General features: G+C 51.8%; 1 protein-coding gene across 1 annotated transcript in view; it reads left to right on the top strand.

The window, feature by feature from the left end:
• The window catches only part of TEAD4 (TEA domain transcription factor 4), a 35838-nt gene extending 23708 nt beyond the window's left edge, over window positions 1-12130 (top strand). The window contains exons 9-11 of the mRNA XM_088025869.1: window positions 10718-10858; window positions 11574-11726; window positions 11849-12130. Of these exons, the coding sequence (XP_087881995.1) occupies window positions 10718-10858; window positions 11574-11726; window positions 11849-11962 (408 nt within the window). The 3' untranslated portion in view covers window positions 11963-12130. The remainder of the gene's footprint in view (window positions 1-10717; window positions 10859-11573; window positions 11727-11848) is intronic.
• The last annotated feature ends 9094 nt before the right edge of the window (window positions 12131-21224 follow it).

A 21224-nucleotide genomic window follows, 5' to 3' on the forward strand; every position in this document is an offset into this window, starting at 1 on the left:
CGCCAGAGAGCCAAGAATTATGCTTAGTATGTAATTATGTATTATAATTACATTTTATTTCTTGTACAACTTTTTTGTTTTTTCCTACAAGTAAATGGCTTTCTTACTAGCGTGTTTCTAAATAATCCTATTAAAATTTTATGTATTGTTCCATCATAACCATCATATAAATTTTTTTTAAGAAGTTTTTCCCCATGGGGCGCCTGGGTGGCTCAGTCGTTAAGCGTCTGCCTTCGGCTCAGGTCATGATCCCGGGGTCCTGGGATTGAGCCCCAAGTCAGGCTCCCTGCTCGGCAGGAAGCCTGCTTCTCCCTCTCCCACTCCCCCTGCTTGTGTTCCCTCTGTCTCTGTCTCTCTCCCTGTCAAATAAATAAAATCTTAAAAAAAAAAAAAAAGTTTTTCCCCAAATGCTCACACCCATCAAATCATTCATCAGTTCCCCCTTTCTCCTGGAGATTCTCCTCCCGCATGCCTCTGTTCTGCTGCAGTCTGAGGTTATTCTCGACCTGCTCTGTGGTTGTCATCTGGAGCCTGCTTTTACTTTTCTCCTGTATGGAAACTATGGTTTTCTAGATCTCATATTTCTCTTTCTCTGGTGTCCCTGCTTATTTTGCTGGAAAGCATTCTCTAGTACCTCCCAAAGGAAAAATGTGTGCTTCAAGTCTTTGCCTGTTGTTTTGTACTTGGTGATAGTTTGGGTATAGAATCTAAGTCACGAATCATTTTCCCAGCAATGATTTTCAAGAATCATTTTTCAGCACATTGCTCCATTGTCTTCAAACACGAGTAGTATGATTACATTCTAATTCTCTGTCCTTTGTTATGTCACTTGGGTTTTTGTTTTTTGTTTTGTTTTTGTTTATTTTCTCTGAAAATTTTGCATTTCCTTTCTATCCCTTAGGTTCTTAAGTTTCACACAGATGAGCTTTAGGATATGTGTGTTTTTACTTTCTGATTTTTTCATCCAGGCACTTTGAATTGTGAGATTAATATTTCTCAATTTGGGGAAATTTACTTATATTATTTCTTTCCCTCTGTTGGCTCTGTGTTCTTATCCAAGAACCCCTATTAGTCTTATGTTGTATATCCTAGGCTTACTCTCTGTGATTTTTACAATTTCGTTGTTGATTTTCCAACTCATTTTCTTGGAGATTTCCTTAACTTTATCTTCTAATTCTTCTGAATTGGTTGAGTGTATCTGAGTACATATTACATAAAACCCAGTGTAGCAGTGGCATAAATAAGTAGTTTATTTTTCTTTCATGTAAAGTAAGTCTGGAGGTAGACTGTCCAAGGCTGGTCCAGCAGCTCCTTGAAATCACCAGAAATCTGTCTCCTCCTCAGTTATCTACCATACATAGTGCATGGCTTCTGCCCGCAAGGTCATGGCTTCTGGAGTTCCAGCCATCATATTTATACTCCAGGCATCAGGAAGGAGGAAGCCAACTTCATTCCCTCTATGGAGCTTTCTTGGAAGTCACACACAACAATTATGTTGTATGGTTGCACCTAGCTGCAAAAGAGCCAGGGAAATGTACTCTTTTAGTTGAGTAAACTGCCATTCTGAATAAAATTAGGGTTCTATGACTATAGAAGAAGATGGATGAGTCTTTCAGTTGCTAGTGTATTCGTAGTTAAGTTGATGGCATTTTTCTTTTTTAGTGGTTCAGAAGATCATGGTACAGTTAGTGGTGGATTAGATTAGTGGAATATGGTGGCATTCTCTGCCCCACCTTCTACTGAATATTGAACTTTGACCATGATGTCTTTAATTTTTAAGAGTTCCTTCTTGTTCTTTGATTACATCCTGATTTTGTTTCATGACTACAATTTTTTTCTTATCTTTCTGGGGATATGAAGTAAGAATCATTTTTTAAAGTTTCTTCTGTTCCCTTCTTTGTCTTTGTTTCCTTTTCATCCTTTTTTTTTCTGTTTTGATGTCTGACAGTATCTATAATCTTTGGCCATATTTTTTTGGTCCATATTTTTTTTAACAGCTTTATTGTTCTATAATTCACCTACCATATAATTCATTGACTTAAAGTGTACAGTTCAGTGTTTCAGTATATTCACAGAGTTGTGCAACCAATCGATTTTAGAACATTTTCATCACCTCCAGAATAAGCCTCACACCCTTTAGCTACCACCTCCTATGCCCACTTCCTCAGCCTTAGGCCATCACCAATGGTGTCACTGTAGCTTTGTCTTTCTGCACATTTCATATAAATGAAGCCGTACAATATGTGGTCTCTTGTGATTGGCTTCTTTCGCTTAATGCAATGTGTTCAAGGTTCAGCTGTATTATAGCATGAATCAGAACTTTATTCCATTTTATGGCCCAGTAATACTCCATTGCATGGATATACCAAATTTTGTTTATCCATTCATCAGCTGGTGGACTTTTGGGTTTCCACCTTGTATGAAAAATGCTGCTGTGGACTTCATATACAAGTTTTTGTGTGGCCATAGGTTTTCATGTTTCTTGGTGAGACACTTAGGTATGGAATTACTGAGTCATACGGCAGCTCTTTGCCTTTTTGAGGAACTACCAGACCGTTCTCCAAAGTGGCTGCACCCTATTACATTTTCACTAGAAGTTATACGAGGGTCCCTGATTCTCCATATCCCTGCTTACAATTGATATTTTCTGATTATACCCATCCTAATGGGTATGAAGTGGAATTCTTTGTGGTTTTGATTTGCATTTCCCTGTGCTTATTGGTCACTTGTATATCTTCTTTGGATGAAGGTCTGTTGAGCTCCTTTGCTGATTTTTAAATTGGGTTGTCTTTTATTCCATAATAAAAGCTTATGAGCTTTTATATTATATGAGCTTATATATTATAGATAGAAGTCCCTTATTAGATGTGTGGTTTGGAGATACCATCTCCCAGTCTGTCAGCTCTTCTCACATTCTTGATAGTATCCTTTGAAGCATAGAAGGTTTTCATTTTGATGACGTCTGATGGATTCTTTCCTTTGTTGTTTGTGCCATGTCCATATTTAATAGTGATTGAAAGCTCTGTGTACAAGGTAGGACTTGTCACCTGGAGGGCTTCACTTTAAGGTGCTTGGGGTTGAGGAGCCATCTGGTTTTTTTGAGGGAACCAATGAATGTCAGTGTGTTTATTAGAGTTTTTTTTTTTTCCCCCTTGAGGTGGTTTAGTTTCTCCAGAGAAGATTCCTTGAATTGCGCCCCCAGAAGGGATATACTTGGTCATTGCATCCAAGGCATGGGGCAGTGAGGAGGGCTGGGGATCCAAGCATTTCTTATGGCAGCTTTCACTCAATTCTCTCTCCCCCTCTTTGACCTGCCCAGGCTCCCTGAAACCTGAAGCCCTCCTGTTTAATTTCTGGTGATTATTTCTGGGTCTTCTGCTGAAGGGTGGAAGAGGTAGGCCTGGAGGCCTGACCACTCTTGGTAGGGCCTTTCAGTTATTTTCTTGTGTGAAGCCTGTGCCTTTCCTGCCCGCACTGTCCTGGCCCCTCCAGGCCTGAGCCCCTCAGGGCTTCTCTCAAGCATGCCGGCTCACTTATCTCTAAGCCCTCTGCAGGCACTTTGAGGCTGTGATTCCATTTGCTTCCTTTGCCCGACTGAGTTCCTTCTAGCTCTGGTCAGACTTTAGTCTTCTTGAATTTGTGGAACTCTCTTGCCAGTTTGGTTTTGCTTCCATTTGCTTCGTCTTTATGATGTAGCACATTAAAAAAAAGTTCTTTGCTATCATTTCTAGTTGGTTCCCTGGAAGGGGAAAAAATGAACTTGTATGGTCAGTCTCCCATTTTAACCAGATGTCCTGGAAAGCAGTTTTAACTGGAGTGTCACCTCTTGCAGATTGGTAGTCCTTGTTTGGCATGCTGGGTTGAGAAGATCTAGAGGGAGAAGGTTCTGGATTGACTCGTGATGACTGCCATGGGTGTAGCAGTGGGGGCAGCTAGTGGCACATTTGCGACATATTTGCCATCCCTTCTCTTTAGGTAATGAGGAATCACTGAAGGTTTTTGAACAGGCAGGATACGGCCAGAGTTGTCCTGAGCTGGATCAATCAACCGTCCAGACTGGAAGTGAGGAGGAGGCTGTTCTAGTTTAGGTCAGGCAGGTGCGTCAGCCTCCTCAGGACCTCAGCCAGAGAGGTTGGCCTTAGAGTGTGATGTATGGGGTAGGATGTCTTTCTCCCTTTTTTCAGGAGGGGCTGAACCCACTTCACTCGCCCGTTTCCTCTTCCTACTCTCCCTTTCAGCCCTGGACATGGAAGTTGGAACTCAGAGGCGCTACTGTGGGTAGCTGTTAGCCCCGGTGCGGTGGCCGGCAGCCATAGCTCCCGTTTCCTGCTGCGCGTCTAAGGAGGCTCCTGGCCTTTTCTTTGGGGAAGCCCGCACCCTCTCTTGAGTGCTCCTTCCCCCAGGCCTCCAAGCCAGTCCAGGCTTAGCCTTGATGTGGAAGAAGGAGCTTGGGGGAGGTGATTTGTGACTCTTTCTCAGCACTGGGTTGCAATTTCGGATCAGAAGGAAGGCCTGGTTGGCAAGAGGCGTTTGTGGGAACAGTACTTGGGCGGGGGGGATGGTGAATTTGGGGCCTTTTTCACTGCTTCCTTCTTTTCTTTTCTTTTTAAGATTTTATTTATTTATTTGAGAGAGAGAATGAGAGATAGCACGAGAGGGAAGAGGGTCAGAGGGAGAAACAGACTCCCTGCTGAGCAGGGAGCCTGATGTGGGACTCGATCCCGGGACTCCAGGATCATGACCTGAGCCGAAGGCAGTTGCTTAACCAACTGAGCCACCTAGACGCCTGCTGCTGCCTTCTTTTAGTCAGTAGTACTATTCTGTATTCTTCTAGCCACCATCCAGATGAGGACCATCCTAGGCTTCCCATTTCACAAAGCGGGGGGACACTGAAGCATGGAGTAAGCAAGGGCCTGGCTTTGAGACACCCAGCCAGGGTAAGCCTCTTTCCTTTGGTCGTTCTTGTGATATACATGTTAGTGAAATAGGTCAGGGCATTCTGTGGAAGGCTATATCAGGCCCTGTTAGTCACTTGACACGTATCAGCATGTCTCATGCTTGCTGCAACACCAAAGGCAGGTTCAGTTGACAGCCTCATTCTTTAGAGGGGAAACTGAGGCACAGAGTGGTGAAATGACTTGCCAGGGTCACCCAGTTCATAGCAGCAGAATGGGGATTCACACTCAGTGTGTCTCTAGGGTGCGTGCTTGGAACCAGAACATGGAACTGTCCGACCTTACAGAGTGCCTAGGGTGCCCTTCAAGCAGGGTCCTGAGCTCCCCCTGCTCCTGTTGGAGAAGGCTCCGGATTGCCTAAGAAAGGATCCACAAGGCCCCGAGGAATAGTGATAGTGTGGTGATGGCAGACCGAACGGTGCATCTAGCGTAGAGTCGGCTGGTTGGGCTTCTTGGGTTTTCTAGAGCCCAGACTTGCCTTCCAGAAAATGAGGAGGATTGTCCTGCCTGGAGGTGACAGTGGGCAGGTAGGGAAAAGGAATCACAATGTTCCTCTCCAACCTTACTTATAGCCCACATCCCCTCCTTCCTTCTGATGTTTTCAGGGAGGTTGGAGGTACTGATGGATGGGAGAAGGGAAGGGAGGGGACAGTTGGTGCTGAGAAAATTGGTCAGGCTGGTTCCCCGTGTGGCCTCTGCGCTTTGCCCGTGTGCACAGCCCACGGGCCCCTGCTGTGTGGACGCAACATGGCCCTTGTCTTCCAGGAGCTCACATTCCAAGTGGGAGGATCTGGAGCAGATCTCAGGGTCCTGGGGCAATAACAGGTATACAGATATAGGAGAGCATGGTGGGCTACAGGTGGGGCCCTCCTGGTGTGTCCTGGGAGAGCAGGGGGGCAGCAGTGGGCTCCAGCTGGGACGTAGAGGCTCTCTCGTCTCTGCTCTACCGCTCGAGAGCTGTGGCCTGAGCGCATCTCCGCTTCTCTGGGCCCGTTTCTCTGTCTGAACCATCAGCAGTTTTGTTCTTGAGGACCTGCAGGAGGCTGTGTCTCTGAGGACTCTGAGGTGCCCCTGCCCCTTGCTTGAGCCCCTAGAGCCAAGCCCTCTCTGAAGACCAGACACTTGGTCAGGGAGAGGACACATGAAATCAGAAATGGGGGCATGTCGGCGCCCAGGGCTCCTTGGCAGTCATCTGGTCCCTCCTGTGTGGGGAGGGCAGAGGCTCTAGGGAAGTACAAATCTGTGATGGGGGAGAAAAGAAATGCTCCTGTTTGCTAAGCATGAGCCTTTTGGTCAGCCATGGGGTCCTCACAGCCAGCTCTGGTGTTCCCAGCCATCTGGAACCCTCTTCTCCGCCCTGGCCTGGCCACTCCTTCCCCTGCCATCAGCTGTTGTGAGGCTCGCCGCACACCGTTAGAAAGGAAAGCTGCTCAGACATGGAAACAAAGCCGCCTCCCCCGAAGCCTTCCCTTCTTTCCTAGCCCAGGCCTTGAGCGTGCGCGCTGGGGCATTGACCAGGACCCTCATGGAGTGGGAGGAGAGATTTGATGTCCCCAACCCAGCCTACTAGCCCATCCCCAGTGAAAGTTGCTGTTCTTTGATGGGATTGTGGTTGTAGTTCTTAGGCTTCTGGCTGCCTGGACAAATCATTTCCCCTGGGGCTGGCTTCGGGGTGCCCGAAGGGTTGAGTTGTGAGGCTGTGCTCTGTTGGATGCGACATGCGGGGTCTGGAGGGGGGACTGAGAAGCTGAAGTCTCTCCCTCCTTCTCCACAACATGTGGGACCAGCTGGGGCCACCTCTGTCCTCGGGGAAGGGGAGAGGGGGCTCTTGGACACAGGATTGTTAACACCAGTCTGCAAATTGAAAATGCTGGGCAGAGGTGAGCTGAGGCTTTGGAGGGAGGAGGGTACCTCAGACGAGCCCCCATCCCAGCTGCTCCCTTTGGGCCCTGACATTTCTCCCAGGCACATACCAGCACCTGACAATGAATCTGAGCCCCTCCGGCCCCCACTCCAGGGCTGCGGCTGTCTCGGCTCATCTGTCAGTCACCCGATCCCCCACACCTGTTCCAGGCCCTGCCTGGGCTGCCCACCCGCACCACCGCTATGAATAGGGTGGAGGGAGGAGAGCGTGGGGGCATTCGGAGGGCAGGAGGGCGGGGGGCGGGCAGCCTTCCTCTTCGGCTGAGAAAGAGAAGCCAAGCGCGTTAGAATGAGAGGTGCCGGGGTGGACGGGAAGTGTGTGAAGTGTGGCTGCGGGTGAGGGGTGGGGTAGTAGGAGGATGGGGCACCGAGGACGAGATGAGGTGCTGGGCGGGGCTGTGTGTGTCGCCAGCTGCATCTCCTGGCTTGGTGCCGTGCAGCCACTGGGCCGGCCCTGGGGCCAACTTTGGATGGTCATTTGCGGGAGGTTTATCTTTCTCCCACTGCCTCCTTATCTCTGTGCTCCTCTCTCTCCACCACTCAAACACCATCGCGTTTATGCTACTTGCTGTCCCACCAGTTAGGAATTCCTTGACGGCAGAGACAATGTCTCAGCCTCTTTGGGCCCCACTCCCCTTGACCGTGCTGGGCTGGGGCAGGATAAGTGGGTGACTGAGGGATGGAAGGGCCAGGTGAGTGGGAGGCTAGGACCAAGACCTGTTTGTGTGGTGATGCGGGGCTCACCTCTCTTCTCACCCAGCGCCACCCAAAGCTGAGAGGTTGAACAGCAGGCAGCCTTCGAGACCGGCCCACCTCACCCTAGGCATGGCCCGAGCCCTGGGAGAGCTTAGTCCTTTCTGGCAGGGTGCTTGCCATCTGGAAGGGGCCAAGGCCATCTGAACGGATTCTGGCAGCACAAGGTGATGAAGGGCATGGCATGTCCAGGGCGCTGTGGGGTGCTAGGCAGCTGTGACCTTTGTGCGCCGGGAAGAACCCGGGAGGGATTGGGCCAGTCCTGCCTCACCCTGGTGCACAGCGTTCTTTTAGGTGGCATACGAACAAATATCTTCTTTAATAGTTTTGCAGTTATTATCACAGAAAAAATAGAATCCCTGACTGATTTCATGGATAACCTTGCTTAGCATGGGCTTAAGGAAAGAGTGGATTTAAGAGAAAGCAGTAGGCGCATAGTGGGGCCTGTGGTAGGGGCTATGCAAGTGCGCCCTTACTCAACAGGACCCCGGCAGCGGCTGTCATTTGAGAGCCATCATTTTATGCCCGGGCCTTGCTGCTCGGCCAGCACCCCCCCACCCCCACCCTGTGTTCAGGTGCCTGCCCTTCCCAGGCAGCCGGCTTCCTGCCAGCTTATTTTCACGCTTCTGCCCCGTGCTTCTAGCTGCAGCATACTTTGAGCAAACTGTTCCTTTTTAAAGCAGTCTGGCAAACTTGGTCTCCTAGGAGGAGCATGTGACTTAGCAGGGGAAAAGGACGGAGAGCTGGATTTTGGTCCCTTATACTTGACTGTAAGGCCTTGTGCCACTCCCACCTGCCCTTCATTCCCAGCCCAGCGAGGCCTGGTACACCCCGGCCGGGACTCAGGGGCACCCACTGCTTGCCCAGCTCCGTCCCCGCCCCAGGGTGGGGGCGGAGGCCAGCCGGGGCTGGGATGCGGTGTGTTTACAACACTGCTGCTTGTTTTCGGAGGCTGAGCCCCGACTTGAATGTAGCTGTAATTCCTTGGTTTCCTGTCTTCCGGGTGGCCTCGTTAAAACCATCGCAGAGTGCACGAAACCTGTGCCATTCTAGTCAACATGAAAACAGCCTCTTTTCTTTTCTTCATCATGAAAGTAACATCCTCATTGTGTTCCCTAACCTGCTCCCCCCCGCCACCCGCCACATAACAGTTGTGGTAGTCAATTCACAATAGTAAACACAGGTCCTTCTCAACATTTTTTGTGGCTCCATAATATTTCTGTTGTGCTGTAAGACATTTAACAGCCCCCACCAGTCCAGAGAATGTTCTTGCTCTTGGAAAACTTCTTTCCGCAAAGGAGAGAAACATAATGACTGAGCATCCCCTAATGGCCAGTAATAGAACTGCCTGGTGCCCGGCTCTGAATGGTGCCGGAACCTTCCAGGGTTCTGAGGAGCCCCTTATTTTTGTGCAGAGGAGTCCTTGGTGTCAGATTCTTTAGCTGCATCTAGAGCTTCTGCTGCCTTGTAGGGCTGCTGCACTGCGGGTCCAGCCTGGCAGGGATTCCAGGCTAGTTGTGTAGGTGGGAGGAGAGGCCGCACCCTCAGACTAGGCCTTTTTAAATTTGTGCATTTGTTCTGAGTGCTAAGTTGCTCTGTTAGCACCCCTGGCTCAGATGGGGTGATTCAATGTGGGGCCTAAGTTCTGGGGATGGGGACACCTAAATGGCAGCCTCAGAGCTGCCAAGGCACTGAATTGTCTTGTCCAGTGTCTCCCTCTCTCTCCCGTAACTCTGCTGGATTCAGTTAAGTGCTGGAGTGGGAGTCTGAACACCTAGGGCCCATCACTTGTCCGCTGTGTGGGGTTGGGCTGGACCTGTGGTCAGGGAGCCTCACTGATCAAACTGAAGCCGAGATCCTGCTCTTTCCCTCTTGTGGGGGATGTGTGTGAAATTGGGAGTCTTTTTTTTTTTTTTTTTAAAGATTTTATCTATTTGTTTATTTGACAGAGAAACAGCGAGAGAGGGAACACAAGCAAGGGGAGTGTGAGGGGGAGAAGCAGGCTTCCCGCTGAGCAGGGAGCCTGATGTGGGGCTCGATCCCAGGACCCTGGGATCATGACCTGAGCCGAAGGCAGATGCTTAACGACTGAGCCACCCAGGCGCCCCTGAAATCGGGAGTCTTACCCCACCTTTTCTGAGAGGAAAATTTCAAATCAATGCAACATCCAGTGGGAGGTACTTTAGGCTCTGCTGTCAGCAGAGGAAGAAAAGATGTGTGTTGGGGAACAGCAAGAAGCTGATCTAGAGGACCAGGGGCTCCCAAGCCAGGCTGGGGAGTGAGCATCATGTTCTTTTACGGCAGGGGGCTCAGTGAGAGCGTTTTAACCATGGAGGGATGCAGTCAGACTTGTTTTTGGAAGAGAACTCTCAGAGAAGTTAGAGAATGAACCAAAGGGAAGGAGACTGGCATTGGGGGGGATTCGTCTGGAAGCTGAAACAGAGATGTCAAAAGGTCAAGGGTGGCTGGACTCAGTAATGCCGTAGAGATGGGTGAGAGGCCAGCCCCCAGAGCCATTTCCAAAAGAGCCCTGGCAGGGTCCAGTGACCAGCTGGACTGGAGGATGAGACACACAGGAGTCTCAGCACCCCCTCCTACTCTCCCCTGCGCCCGTCTCCCATTCTGGCTTTCTGTTCCCACGCTTACTGCACCATCAAAATTGACTCTGGAAAGGATCTGACAAATTCATACTAAAATAGAAATGACTGATATAGATTCAGATGTTTGCAGTTTAATAAGAGCAAAGCCTTAGACTATAAAACTTGAATCCTAAAGACAAAGTTGGGGGTCGCACCTGCTGGGCGTGTTGGTGCCTAAATGGGTAGCAGAGGCCTGCAACTAATGCAGGTGACAACGTTCTCTTTTTTGATTGTTGAGACACCACACCCTGACATTATGCCCGGCCTGGGTGTGGAGAAGCATGGAAGCTTTCCAAGATCCTTCTCTCCCAGTTCTTTTTAGGCCCTCCTGATGTCTTCCTGGCCCTGGAACCTAGAGTGGCCCCAGGGTTCTCCTCCACTCCACCCCCAGCAAGCCCCCTGTTGACTCACTTGTCCACTGCTTGTCTTCCCTGTGTCTTTCTCCAGGCAGACCTCAACACCAACATCGAGGATGAAGGCAGCTCCTTCTACGGGGTCTCCAGTCAGTACGAGAGTCCGGAGAACATGATAATCACTTGTTCCACCAAGGTCTGCTCTTTCGGCAAGCAGGTGGTAGAGAAAGTGGAGGTAGGAGCCCCCCCCGCCCCCTGCGTGTTTGTTAGGCCAGGCCCTTCTGTGCCTCAGTGTGCCCTTCATCCTTGTCGCCACCTCTTTCCCTGGATTTGTCTGAGCCAGCTCTTCCCCTCATACATCTGGCAGTTCTTGGTAACCACCTCCTGTCCAACACAACCAGATGCCAGGCTGGTACCAGGGAAGAGACTGTGCCCATCCCCGGGCTTCTCAGCCCCCGTGACCCCTGTGGTCATCTGGGGACTGTGGAAACCCACCAGTGCCTGAAACCCGCTCTGCAGCAATAGTAGTTTATAAAATGCTTTTTGAATTATTTTTAATTAAATGTTTATTTTGAGATAATTACGGCTTCACATGCAGTGCAGTTGTCACCCTGTGTACCCTGCACCCAACCACATCGTGCATAGCTAAAGTTTCATACTGGCACCCGGGAGATGGACATCGATGCAGCCCAGCGGTGTGGTTCAGATGCACTCACTGTGCCTGTTAGCGTGTGTCTGCGTGCAGCCAGGACTGCGGCACCGCTCTGTCCTATCTTGCCTTGTGCCAGTGCGCTTATGTTCTTGAGCTCCCCCTTCCTTGACCTGGTCTGCCCGTCACTGACGGAGGAGGTGGACAGTGAGTGGGTCATGGAGCTTCCCCAGAGAGTTGGGCCAGGGCTGGAAGTGGTCAAGAGAAATTCTAAGCCCCCGCTGCCCCCTGGGTCCTGCAGACAGAGTATGCCCGCTATGAGAACGGCCACTACTCATACCGCATTCATCGATCGCCGCTCTGCGAGTACATGATCAATTTCATCCACAAGCTGAAGCACCTGCCCGAGAAGTACATGATGAACAGCGTGCTGGAGAACTTCACCATCCTGCAGGTGTGTGTGTGTGTGCTAGGGACAGGTGCGCTGCAGATGTGCGGCGGGATGGGATCGGTGGGTCGAGCAAATGGCGTGCCCTTGTTTGGGGCTTTAACTCCCATCTTTTTCGTCCCCTGCAGGTGGTCACCAACAGAGACACGCAGGAGACGCTGCTGTGCATTGCATATGTTTTTGAGGTGTCAGCCAGCGAGCACGGGGCTCAGCACCATATCTACCGGCTGGTGAAAGAATAAGAGACTCAGGGAGCAGGGAGGGGGGAAGAGACTTTGTGTGTGCAGGGACACGGGGAGGGGATCTGCAGGGGCCTGAATTGCCAGGAGAGCCGAGAGGTCCTAACTTCCTAGCCAGGAACAAACTGAACCTGCAATGCCCAACCCCAAATAAACCCAAGATGGTGTGTATTTTCGGAGGACCTGATCTGGCTGTCTGAGCCTTGGGAGGGACTGCGGGAGAAGGGGGGCAGACTGGGGAGCAGGCCAGAAGCAACCCCAGAGATCCCCCATGGACTCACCCAGGAATGTCGCCAGATGCAAAGCTCCCGATGGGATGACTTCTCGGCTGCCCCTCAAGCTGCTGGCCACTCCGGGAGGCCGGGGGCTGGGCTCGGGGGCTAGGCTCTCGGGCCCTGTTCTGTGCATCCCCACGTAGGCCCCTGCAGGGACTTGTGCACAGTGTCCTGTCCACCTCTGGTGCCCTGGCCCCAGGACAGTGAACAGGGAGGCTCGGTCCAGGCCAGGGCTTGGGTTTGAGGTGTGGAGGTGATAGTTATTAGGAAGGCTGGAAGGGCACACAGCCAGAACTCTCTAGATAGTTTTCATCCCTCCACTGTGGGAGTGGATTGCATAGCCTGGAGCTTGAGGCAGGGAGGCCAGGAGTGGCGGTGCAGAGTCCAGCCTGTGGAGTTTAGGTGGTAAGGCTGGTGTCACGCAGCATCCTTTGTGGGGGTGAAGGCCCAGAAAGTGGGTCAGAGGCCTGTAGTGGACCAGTGGTCTCTGAGACCACCCAGTTCTGATGTTCTGTGAGTCCTCCCTCGGGCTCCCTCCCAGCCAGGGTGCCTGCTAGGTGGTGACTGCCTTGGAGCCAGCCCAGGCTGTCCACTCCCCCCACCCCCCCCAGAGTAGTAGTGTCTGTGTGCCCTGTGCATGGAGGAGGGGTGTGGAACCCACCCTGAACCTCGAGGGAAGCAGTGAAGGGTTCCTTGGTTTATCTCTTGGGAGAACTGTATGGGCTTAGGGTTTTGGTGGTCCTGGCTTCAGTCCTGGTATTCCTGGCTGTCTGACCTTGGGCAAATTTCTCCACCAGTCTGAGCCTTGGTGTCCTTTGCTCTGCGTAAAGGGGAGAGCAATAGCACCTACCTTAGAAGGACGTAGTGAGAAAGAGAGCTAATGTCTTTAAGTGCCTGGTGCAAGATGCACTAAATAAATGTTATAATTAGTTTATCCTCCCCTCCCTCAGGGAGGCCTGGGTCTGGCTCTTTGCTGCCATCTAGTGGCCCTCATATCACCCTTAATGGGAACCACAATTCCAGAAGCCTGGAGCAGAAGGGAACGAAGATTCAACCTACAGGTGTTTACTTTGTGCCCAGCACTCAGGGAGATATATGGGAATAGAAAAGTAAGACAGCATCTAGGAGGTGTTTATGGAATGGTGGTTAGGATCAAGGGCTTGAGGCAGACAGCTAGGATTGAAATCCTGGCACTTGGCCACTGACTAGCTTTGTGGCCTTGGGGCAAGTTACTTAATTTCACTGTGCCTCAGTTTCCCCATCTGTAAAATGGGTATAATAAGAGTACCTACCTCGTATATGTAGAGTGCCTAGAATAGTGCTGAGCACATAAATGTGTTCGATAAATATACATTATTATTAATAGCAGGAGCTTGCAGTCTAAAAAGTCAGATCAGAGAACTCCTAAGTGGGGTTGGCTGATCCTCACAGAAACTGGAGTTCAGAGATGGGAGAGAGCAAGGTGTGGAAGATCCAGGGAGGAGGTTGCAATGGAGAGGGGCTGCCCCTTAGAGGATGGGCAGTGTTTAGATAAGCAGATGGGACAAAGGCTGGCCAGCATTCCAGATGGGAAAAAGAAGCCAGCTATCCGGTATCCTGCCCTCACGGGCCAAGACTGCCTCTTCTCATCAAAAAGCAACTTTAACCAAATGCCTCTGGACTGCTGCTAGACCTCGTGCCAAGTTGCCTAACTCCACTGTATGTGGGGGCTGGCTCTCATCAAAAGACGTGCTGTGGAGGTGGGCGTGGGGTCTGGGAGGCCCTGAGCAGACGGCATGTGCTCACATGTCCATGGGCGGGTTTGTGTAAGGCTCCCCCGCCCCTCTCCGGTCACTGTCACAACCCTCGCCCTCGCTCCTCGCCTCTCCCCTTGGGCTGTTTGGATAAGGGGAATGATGCCTACCCTTCTGGCTTGACAGTGAGCCTTCAGGCAGGTACTCATGAAGGATGTGTGAACAGCCTCTTGGCCATGGCACACATGCACAAGTTAAGGAGATGATCTTTTGCGTTACGGGTGGGAATGAGTCGGAGCAGATGTCGGGGCCAGATGTGAGCTGTGCATTTTCCCTTCTCGTCAGGAGCTGACCTCAGTAGCCTCGTGGAAAGTCATGTACTTAGAGCTGTAAGTTCTAGACCAGTCAGCCATGGGGAATGCAGGTGTAGATGCCTTCCCCCATGGCCACCTGGCCCACCGCTCTCGAGGGCTTGTCTGGCACTGCCCTGCACCCTCTGAACTGGGTGCCCTTCCCTGCCTTTAGGCCTTGGCCCCACATGTTCTCTTGGCCATTCGTGCCCTGCCTTTTTCTCCTGCTGGAGAACTGTTACTCATGCTTCGAGGGCCAGTGTGCGGTCACCCCTTCTCATGCGGAGGGGTTAGTCACGCCTGCCCTTGGGTGGCAGAAGCCTTCCATTCGTAACCCAGGACATAGGGACCTCTGTCACCTCTTCCAATCCTCAGCCAGTGGGTGCTGTGCTGTCCCCATTGGAAAGATGCAGAAAATGGGGCACAGAGAAGGGAATTAACGTGCTTAGAGTATTAATGTGTTTATTCATTCAGTTAGCAACTATTTACTTAACTTCTGCTCTGTGCCAGGCGCTGGGAAGATATCACTGACCCAGACAGATGAGGTCCTCGGGGAGCTTATGTTTCATTGAGGAAGAAAACTAAGTGAGCAAGTAACAGGACGTGTAGACTGTAACAAGTGCTTTCAAGGCAGAGAGAGGGCTGCTGATGTGAGAGTCACTGGGGGAAACTCACAGGCCCGGGGAAGGTGGGGGAAGGCATTCTGAGGAGAGGCAGGGAGGTATGGGTGTGGGGCAGGCACAGAGAGTGAGAGCTGTATGGCCTAAGGTACGGGGGCGACGGAGCAGGTCCTGCCTCGGGCCAGCTGTCCAGACCCGGGGGCGAGTGGGGAGGGCAAGGAACTCAGCTCCCTCCCCAGCCCAGCACCCCCTTGCTTGGCAAGGACTTTGGGTTTTACTCCATGTGAAGGGAGGTCCTGGAAGCGTTTGAAGCAAGGGAGTAAGTCTTTTTGATCTTTAATCTTTGATTTTTTTTAGAAATGGACGCTGGGGCTGCTGGGGCCCACAGAGAAGCATGTGTAATTGTCTGCACCTGAGTCTGTCTTTCCTCCTAGACTCAGCGTCTGTGGGTGCAGACTGTAGCTTCCTTGGTCTGTTACTTTCTGTAAACTAAACACCACGTCTGGAACGTGGCAGGTGCTCAGTAAACATGCGCTGAAGGAGCGCATGTGGATGAAGGAGCGCATGTGGATGAAGGAGTGCATGTGGACGAGGCAGTGTGATCCGTGCGGTTTGGGCCCGGGAGGTGAGTAAGGGCCCTGAGCCCGTGAGGGTGGAGCCGTTTGCCCTGCTGACACGTCTAGAGTTAGCAGGGGGGCGTGGTTGAGATGGGGATGTGGAAACAGACCGCTTGTCTGACAGTGAGTGAGCAGACTGCCTCAGTGGCCACCAGTGAACGTCCATGGAGTGGGGTGAGCACCCCACACAGAAGGACTTTAGGGTGCATGTGCGTGCACCTGTGCATGTGTGTGTAGATACCATCTCTGCCCTTTCAGGACTAAAGCCAGTGGAGTGAGGATCGAGGGGCGGCCATGGCTCGGGCCCCTCAGACTGTGTGTGCTTAGTCCATCACCTACTTCCTCTCCCCCGCCACAGGTTTCGGAGGACAGTGGGCAGGTGCTGACCGGGCTGGAGGGAGGAGGCAGGCAGCTCAGAGAAGCAGGGCTGGGGCAGCAGGGGGCTCCTGACGGCCCGCGGCGCTCGGCCTGGTGCAGGGCTCTGTGGGGTCAGCAGTGCTCACCTGGGCCCAACCGCACAGAGGGGGGTGTGAGATAGAGCAGCAGTGTGTTTTACCTCGGGGTCGGGTGTAGCCAGTGGTTGCTGTGTCCGACCCCTGCTTACTTTATCTGGTATGTCAGCTCCAGAAATGAAAGCAAGAAGCTTTCCCCCAAAGACTTCAAGCGGTATAGGAGTCGTTCTTAAGAAGCCGAATTGGCTGCTGCTAAGTTATGCGATCTTGTGCAAATAGCTCACCCCCTCAGACCTTCAGAACCCCGCTTGGGAAATGGGAATAAAGTGGCTTTGACTTTTGGGAGAAAGGTGACAGCCTGAGCTCACGGTGAGCACTCAGTGAATGGTGGTAACTTAGGGCTATTAAAACCTGCCCTGACTCTGCTCTTTCTATGCCTCACACTCTCACACACACACACACTCAGACACTTATGCACACGCATGCTCACACTCAGACACTCACGCACACACATACACGCACACACACACACACACACCCCCCAAGCTCTGCTGTCTCCCAGAGCCCATGAGGAGGCCCCAGGCTCTTACTCTTGTGGGAACTGTCCAGCAGAGACAGCACTTAGACTTTCATCCTCAGGTCTCAGAAACGGGGGTGGGGTGGGGGGGAAGGAAGTGTTCTTAACTGAGAAAATAACTTTGTGGCCCATGAGGGGAAAGAGGCCCCAGGGAAGGGTCTCAAAAGGGAGAATGGAACAAATGGTGGGCTACGGCAGTGTGAGTAAGAGACTGTCTGGAATTGGGATTGGTTTACTTCCTGAGGGAGGACGGGAGAGGTGGCCCAGCACCTTTGTGGAAGTCTGGAGCCCAGTTGGTGGGAATGGCTAAAGGTCTTTTTATTTTTAAGCTCATGGATGTCTGATATTCAACTTCAAGTTTTTGTATTTTTGCTATGTAACCCCCCTTTGTCTCCCCAAATCTTCAGTAAAGTCTGCTACCTACACAAAGGCCTTCGTGTGAGTGGTTTCTTTTTCTGGAATTGAAAGTCTCGTGTGAAGAGAGCCAGACAGGGAGCATCCACTGCAGCGTGTCCGTGGGAGCAGGAACTCGGAGTCCCCGAGAGCCGCCGCCCGGCCAGCGCTGTCCCTCCCAAGACAGTAGCGAGCGCTCGGGGGTGCCTGCAAACACGGGGTAAGGTTCAAGCCCATGCCATCGGGCTGGCAGCGTGCGGGGTCTTGGCGGCCGTTCCGGCCCCATAAATCCCTTGCCAGCGCCCGAGTAGGGGGACTTCCAGCACAAGCTTCTGTGTGCACTGCAGTTGTCGACGCAGAGCATTAGGTGCTTCATCAACCACAGAAGGACACAAAACCCACTGGATTTGAAGAGTGGTCAAAACAAGAGGTTCAGGCAGGGGCTGGTGGGGATGTGGTTCCTAGCGTGGCACGTGAAGAACGTCAGCTCAACCCTTGACCCACAGGCGGGATGGATAAGCCCAAGGGCTGCTTGATTAATTCACGGGGAGCAGCGCCACGCCCCGGTCACGATGGTGCTTGTCCGCCTACTGGCACATTCTTTCCTTGTCAGGAAACCGAGTCACTTGAGTATGGTAGCTTGCGCCTATGTTCGAGCAGGGAGGGGAGTTGGGCTTGAACGTTAAAGGAATGTGGGCACCAATGTTCAGAGTCTGGTGGCCCTGCCTCACACTGGGGACCGGTCTTCTCCCAGGGAGTCCTTTTCTCCGGAAGAGACGGCTCCTGCTTTGTCTCCACAAGCCCCATTACATCGTGCTGAGAAGTTAGAGCATTTGTGCCGGCCTTCCTTGGAGGGGGTTATCCTGAGGCTCCATTTCCCCCGCCTTTTGTCCCTTCCTTGGCGTTCAGCAGGAGGCCTGGCCTTGCTGGTCAGCCTCTGGGTCTGGGGGCTGGCTCAGCGGCGCACCACTGCTCCCTCATCCTTAGCTCTGGGAGCTGAGAGGACAGGCGGCCTTAGGGGAAGTGTTTCTTGGCTCTCAGGCTTGTGGGTAGCCCCGGGCCTCACAGAGGGGCCTACAGCTCAGGACTGAGGAAAGGAAGGAAGGGGAGCAGGAACCAAGAGAGAGGGGGAGAGGGCGGGGCAGGGCTGGGAGGGGCGTCGCTGCTAGGGCCGTAGGGCCCGCCCCCCAATGCGGCACAGCAGGCATTCCGGCTCCCAGCAGTCATGGTTGAACACATGGCGTGTGCCAAGCACTATTCTAGGTGCTGAGGGAACCAGGGAGATGGCCAGGGGCTTTGCTCTCAGAGAGCCTCCGTTCTAGCAGGGAAGACGGATAAGAAGCAACGAGAAAAGGCAAAGAAACAAAATAGCAGGAAGTGGTCAGTGCTTTGACAAAAATTAAACAGGATGATGTATCAGAACACAGTTTGGCCGTATCCGGCCTGCTGCCTGTTTTTGGATAGCTTGGAAGCTAAGAATGGTTTTTATGTTTTTAAATGGTTGGAAAAAAAATCTGCAAGTCAAGTTTCAGGGTCTAAATAGAATGTGACCGGAAGGCAGCCCCAGTCCCCGCTTCCTACCGTGCACAGCGGCGTTTGTGTGATGACGCGGCTGACCATCGGTGGCCGGCCATGCCTGAACACTCCCTCTCTGGTGCTCTCCAGGAGTTGGCCACTCCTGTTAGGCTGTGGCTGGGCGGCCTTCTTCGGAGCGGGTGGGCATCGAAGGCCTCTCTGAAGTGACAGCCACGTGAAGACCTACGGAAGGGAACCCCTATTTCAAGGGTGCTGGGGTGGGAAAGGCCTGGGTGTGCTGAAGCAGCGGGAAGGACCGCAGCGCACTGGGGCACCTGCTGTCTGTGTTTCCGGGGGGCCGTGTCTGCACTCATTGTCCTGAGGCTAGCGGGGGTCTCAGAGTTGTGGTACCTCTCCCAGCCTGATGCATCTCCTCCCGGCTGCATTTCTCCTGGTGCGCTTGGTCTTTGATGCCTGTGGCCGAGCCTCTCCTCCCAAGCCAGTCCCCCTCAGTTGTCCGTACTTCAGAGGGGGACCCACAGCCCCTGGGTGGCTCTGACCCCCTGGGCTGCACTTGGCCCTCTGGCAGCTCTGATGTCAGCAAGTGGATTTCTGTAGGGGAGCTCTTCCTCATCTGGTCAGGTTCCGTGGGAAGGGTTCCTCCAGTTTCTCACTGGGGAGAACTGTCCGGCCCCCAGCATTCCGGGAACCAAGTTGGGAGAAGAGTGCTGAGGACGTCTCAACGTTCACTATGTATGCTTCCATCACTCCCTGTTTTCTGCTCCTGGACCTGGCGCCCCAGCCCAGAGCCACTCCTTGTCACCCTCTGCTGGCTCCTGCCTGAGTGCCGGGGGGCCGTCCCGTGGCTGCATGGAGTCAAGGAGAGGACCTGGGGGGTCTGTCTCTTCTTATTACCTCTACTTCCAGAGATACCTGGTGCTATCAAGTCTGAACTTTGGGGGACTCGGTGGTATAGGTCATGTTGCTTTCTGGCTTTGTCTGGGCAAGGATTCAGCTTTCTTAGGTTTGCTAAATCAGTTGGCACTCACCCTTCTGTTTTCCAGCTTCTGAATTTTTGTTACTATTATTCCCTCCCCTGCACTCTTTGTCCTTTAGGATATATACCTTATAAAATATGTTATGGTCATCTTAGAATGAGTTTCCAGGGGCAACAAAGTAGATGCCTGTGTTGAATCACCCCCTTTGTCCCAATTTGCTTATTTAAAATCTCACTCTGGGCGCCTGGGTGGCTCAGTTGGTTAAGTGACTGCCTTCGGCTCAGGTCATGATCCCGGGATCTTGGGATGGAGTCCCACATTGGGCTCCCTGCTCAGCGGGGAGCCTGCTTCTCCCTCTGCCTGCCACTCCCCCTGCTTGTGCTCTTTCTCTCTGTCAAATAAATAAATAAAATCTTTAAAAAAAAAAAAATCTCACTCTGTTGTGTGAGGATAGGTAATAGGAGGCAGGAGGGGAAGCAGGGAGGCCCAGTCAGGAGGTTACTGTGGAGATCTAGGGGAGACAGGGTGCTTTGGACTAGAGCACAGTGGTGTATGTGAAAGCAAGTGGACCTTGAGATATATTTTGAAGATAGTCATTATGACTTCCTGATGGCATGGGTGTGGGGAGTATAGGAAAAGTGAGGAATTAAGATCAACTCCAATTTCCCTGGCTGAAGTCACTGGTGCCACTTACTGTGATGGGAGAAACTTGGGGAGTGCAAGTCTATGCATGGAGAGGAGTGGAGGTTGAGACACCCATTAGACATCCAAGAGCGGATGGCAAGTAGCAGCTGTATATATGATTCTGGAATTAGAGGGAGAGGCCAGCGCTGGATTTAGGATTTCTTGGCACCTGGATTGGCATTTAGGTTCTTGAGACTAGGTGAGATCACCTGGGAGGAGAGTATGCACAGAGAAGGAAGGGGCGTCCCCAGGACTGCCCTGAGTCATTCCAACACTTAAGGGTAGCAGAGAGGAGGAGGAAAACCGGGAAGGTGTGGTTTCCTTCTCAGTAGTGAAGGAAAGAAAGTCTTTTCAGAGGGAGTGCCGAACTGCTGCCGACAGGTAGATTAAGATGAAGATGGAGAAATGACCGTTTGTGGTAGAGACTCCCTAGCTTCCCCTTCTTCTTGAGTCCTAGCTAGGCACATGGTCACTCAGAATACATACCCTATCTCCTAGTCTCCCTTGCAGCTAGATGTGGCCCTGTGTCTGGGACGGCCAATGAGGGAAGGAGAGCTACACCTTCCAGAAGTGTCCTAAAACGGAGGAGGCATGTTCTTCTTAGCAATTCTTTTCTGTTGACTGGATTGTCATGTAATGGCTGGATCTCCTACAGCCATTTTGGGCCATGAGGTGACCTTAGGAATGGAAGCTGCTACCCATGGTAAAGCAACAAGATAAAAGGATCTTGGATCTTTGATATCATGGAGCACCATAAAACCGGGGACAGATTTCAGATGAGAGAGAAACTATGTTCTTTAAGTCGCTTTTACTTTGTGTTTGTTTTTGTAATTAGCAGCCAAACTTAATTCTAACTGATATATAGTTGGATTTGGCAACAAACATAGAGGCATAGTGGTTGAAGTGTGAACAGCTAGAGCAACAACCACCACCACAATAACACCACCCCGACTATAGTAGCACTTTCAGGCACACTGTCTTGCTTGATGTTTGCAGCTCCATTGTGATTCTGTAGACTTCTTTTTATACATGAAGAAACTGAGTTGCAGCT

This window comes from Eumetopias jubatus, unplaced genomic scaffold, assembly GCF_037043125.1.
Source record: "Eumetopias jubatus isolate StellerSeaLion01/CBP00866 unplaced genomic scaffold, mEumJub1_p1.0 scaffold_8, whole genome shotgun sequence".
NCBI lineage: Eukaryota > Metazoa > Chordata > Mammalia > Carnivora > Otariidae > Eumetopias > Eumetopias jubatus.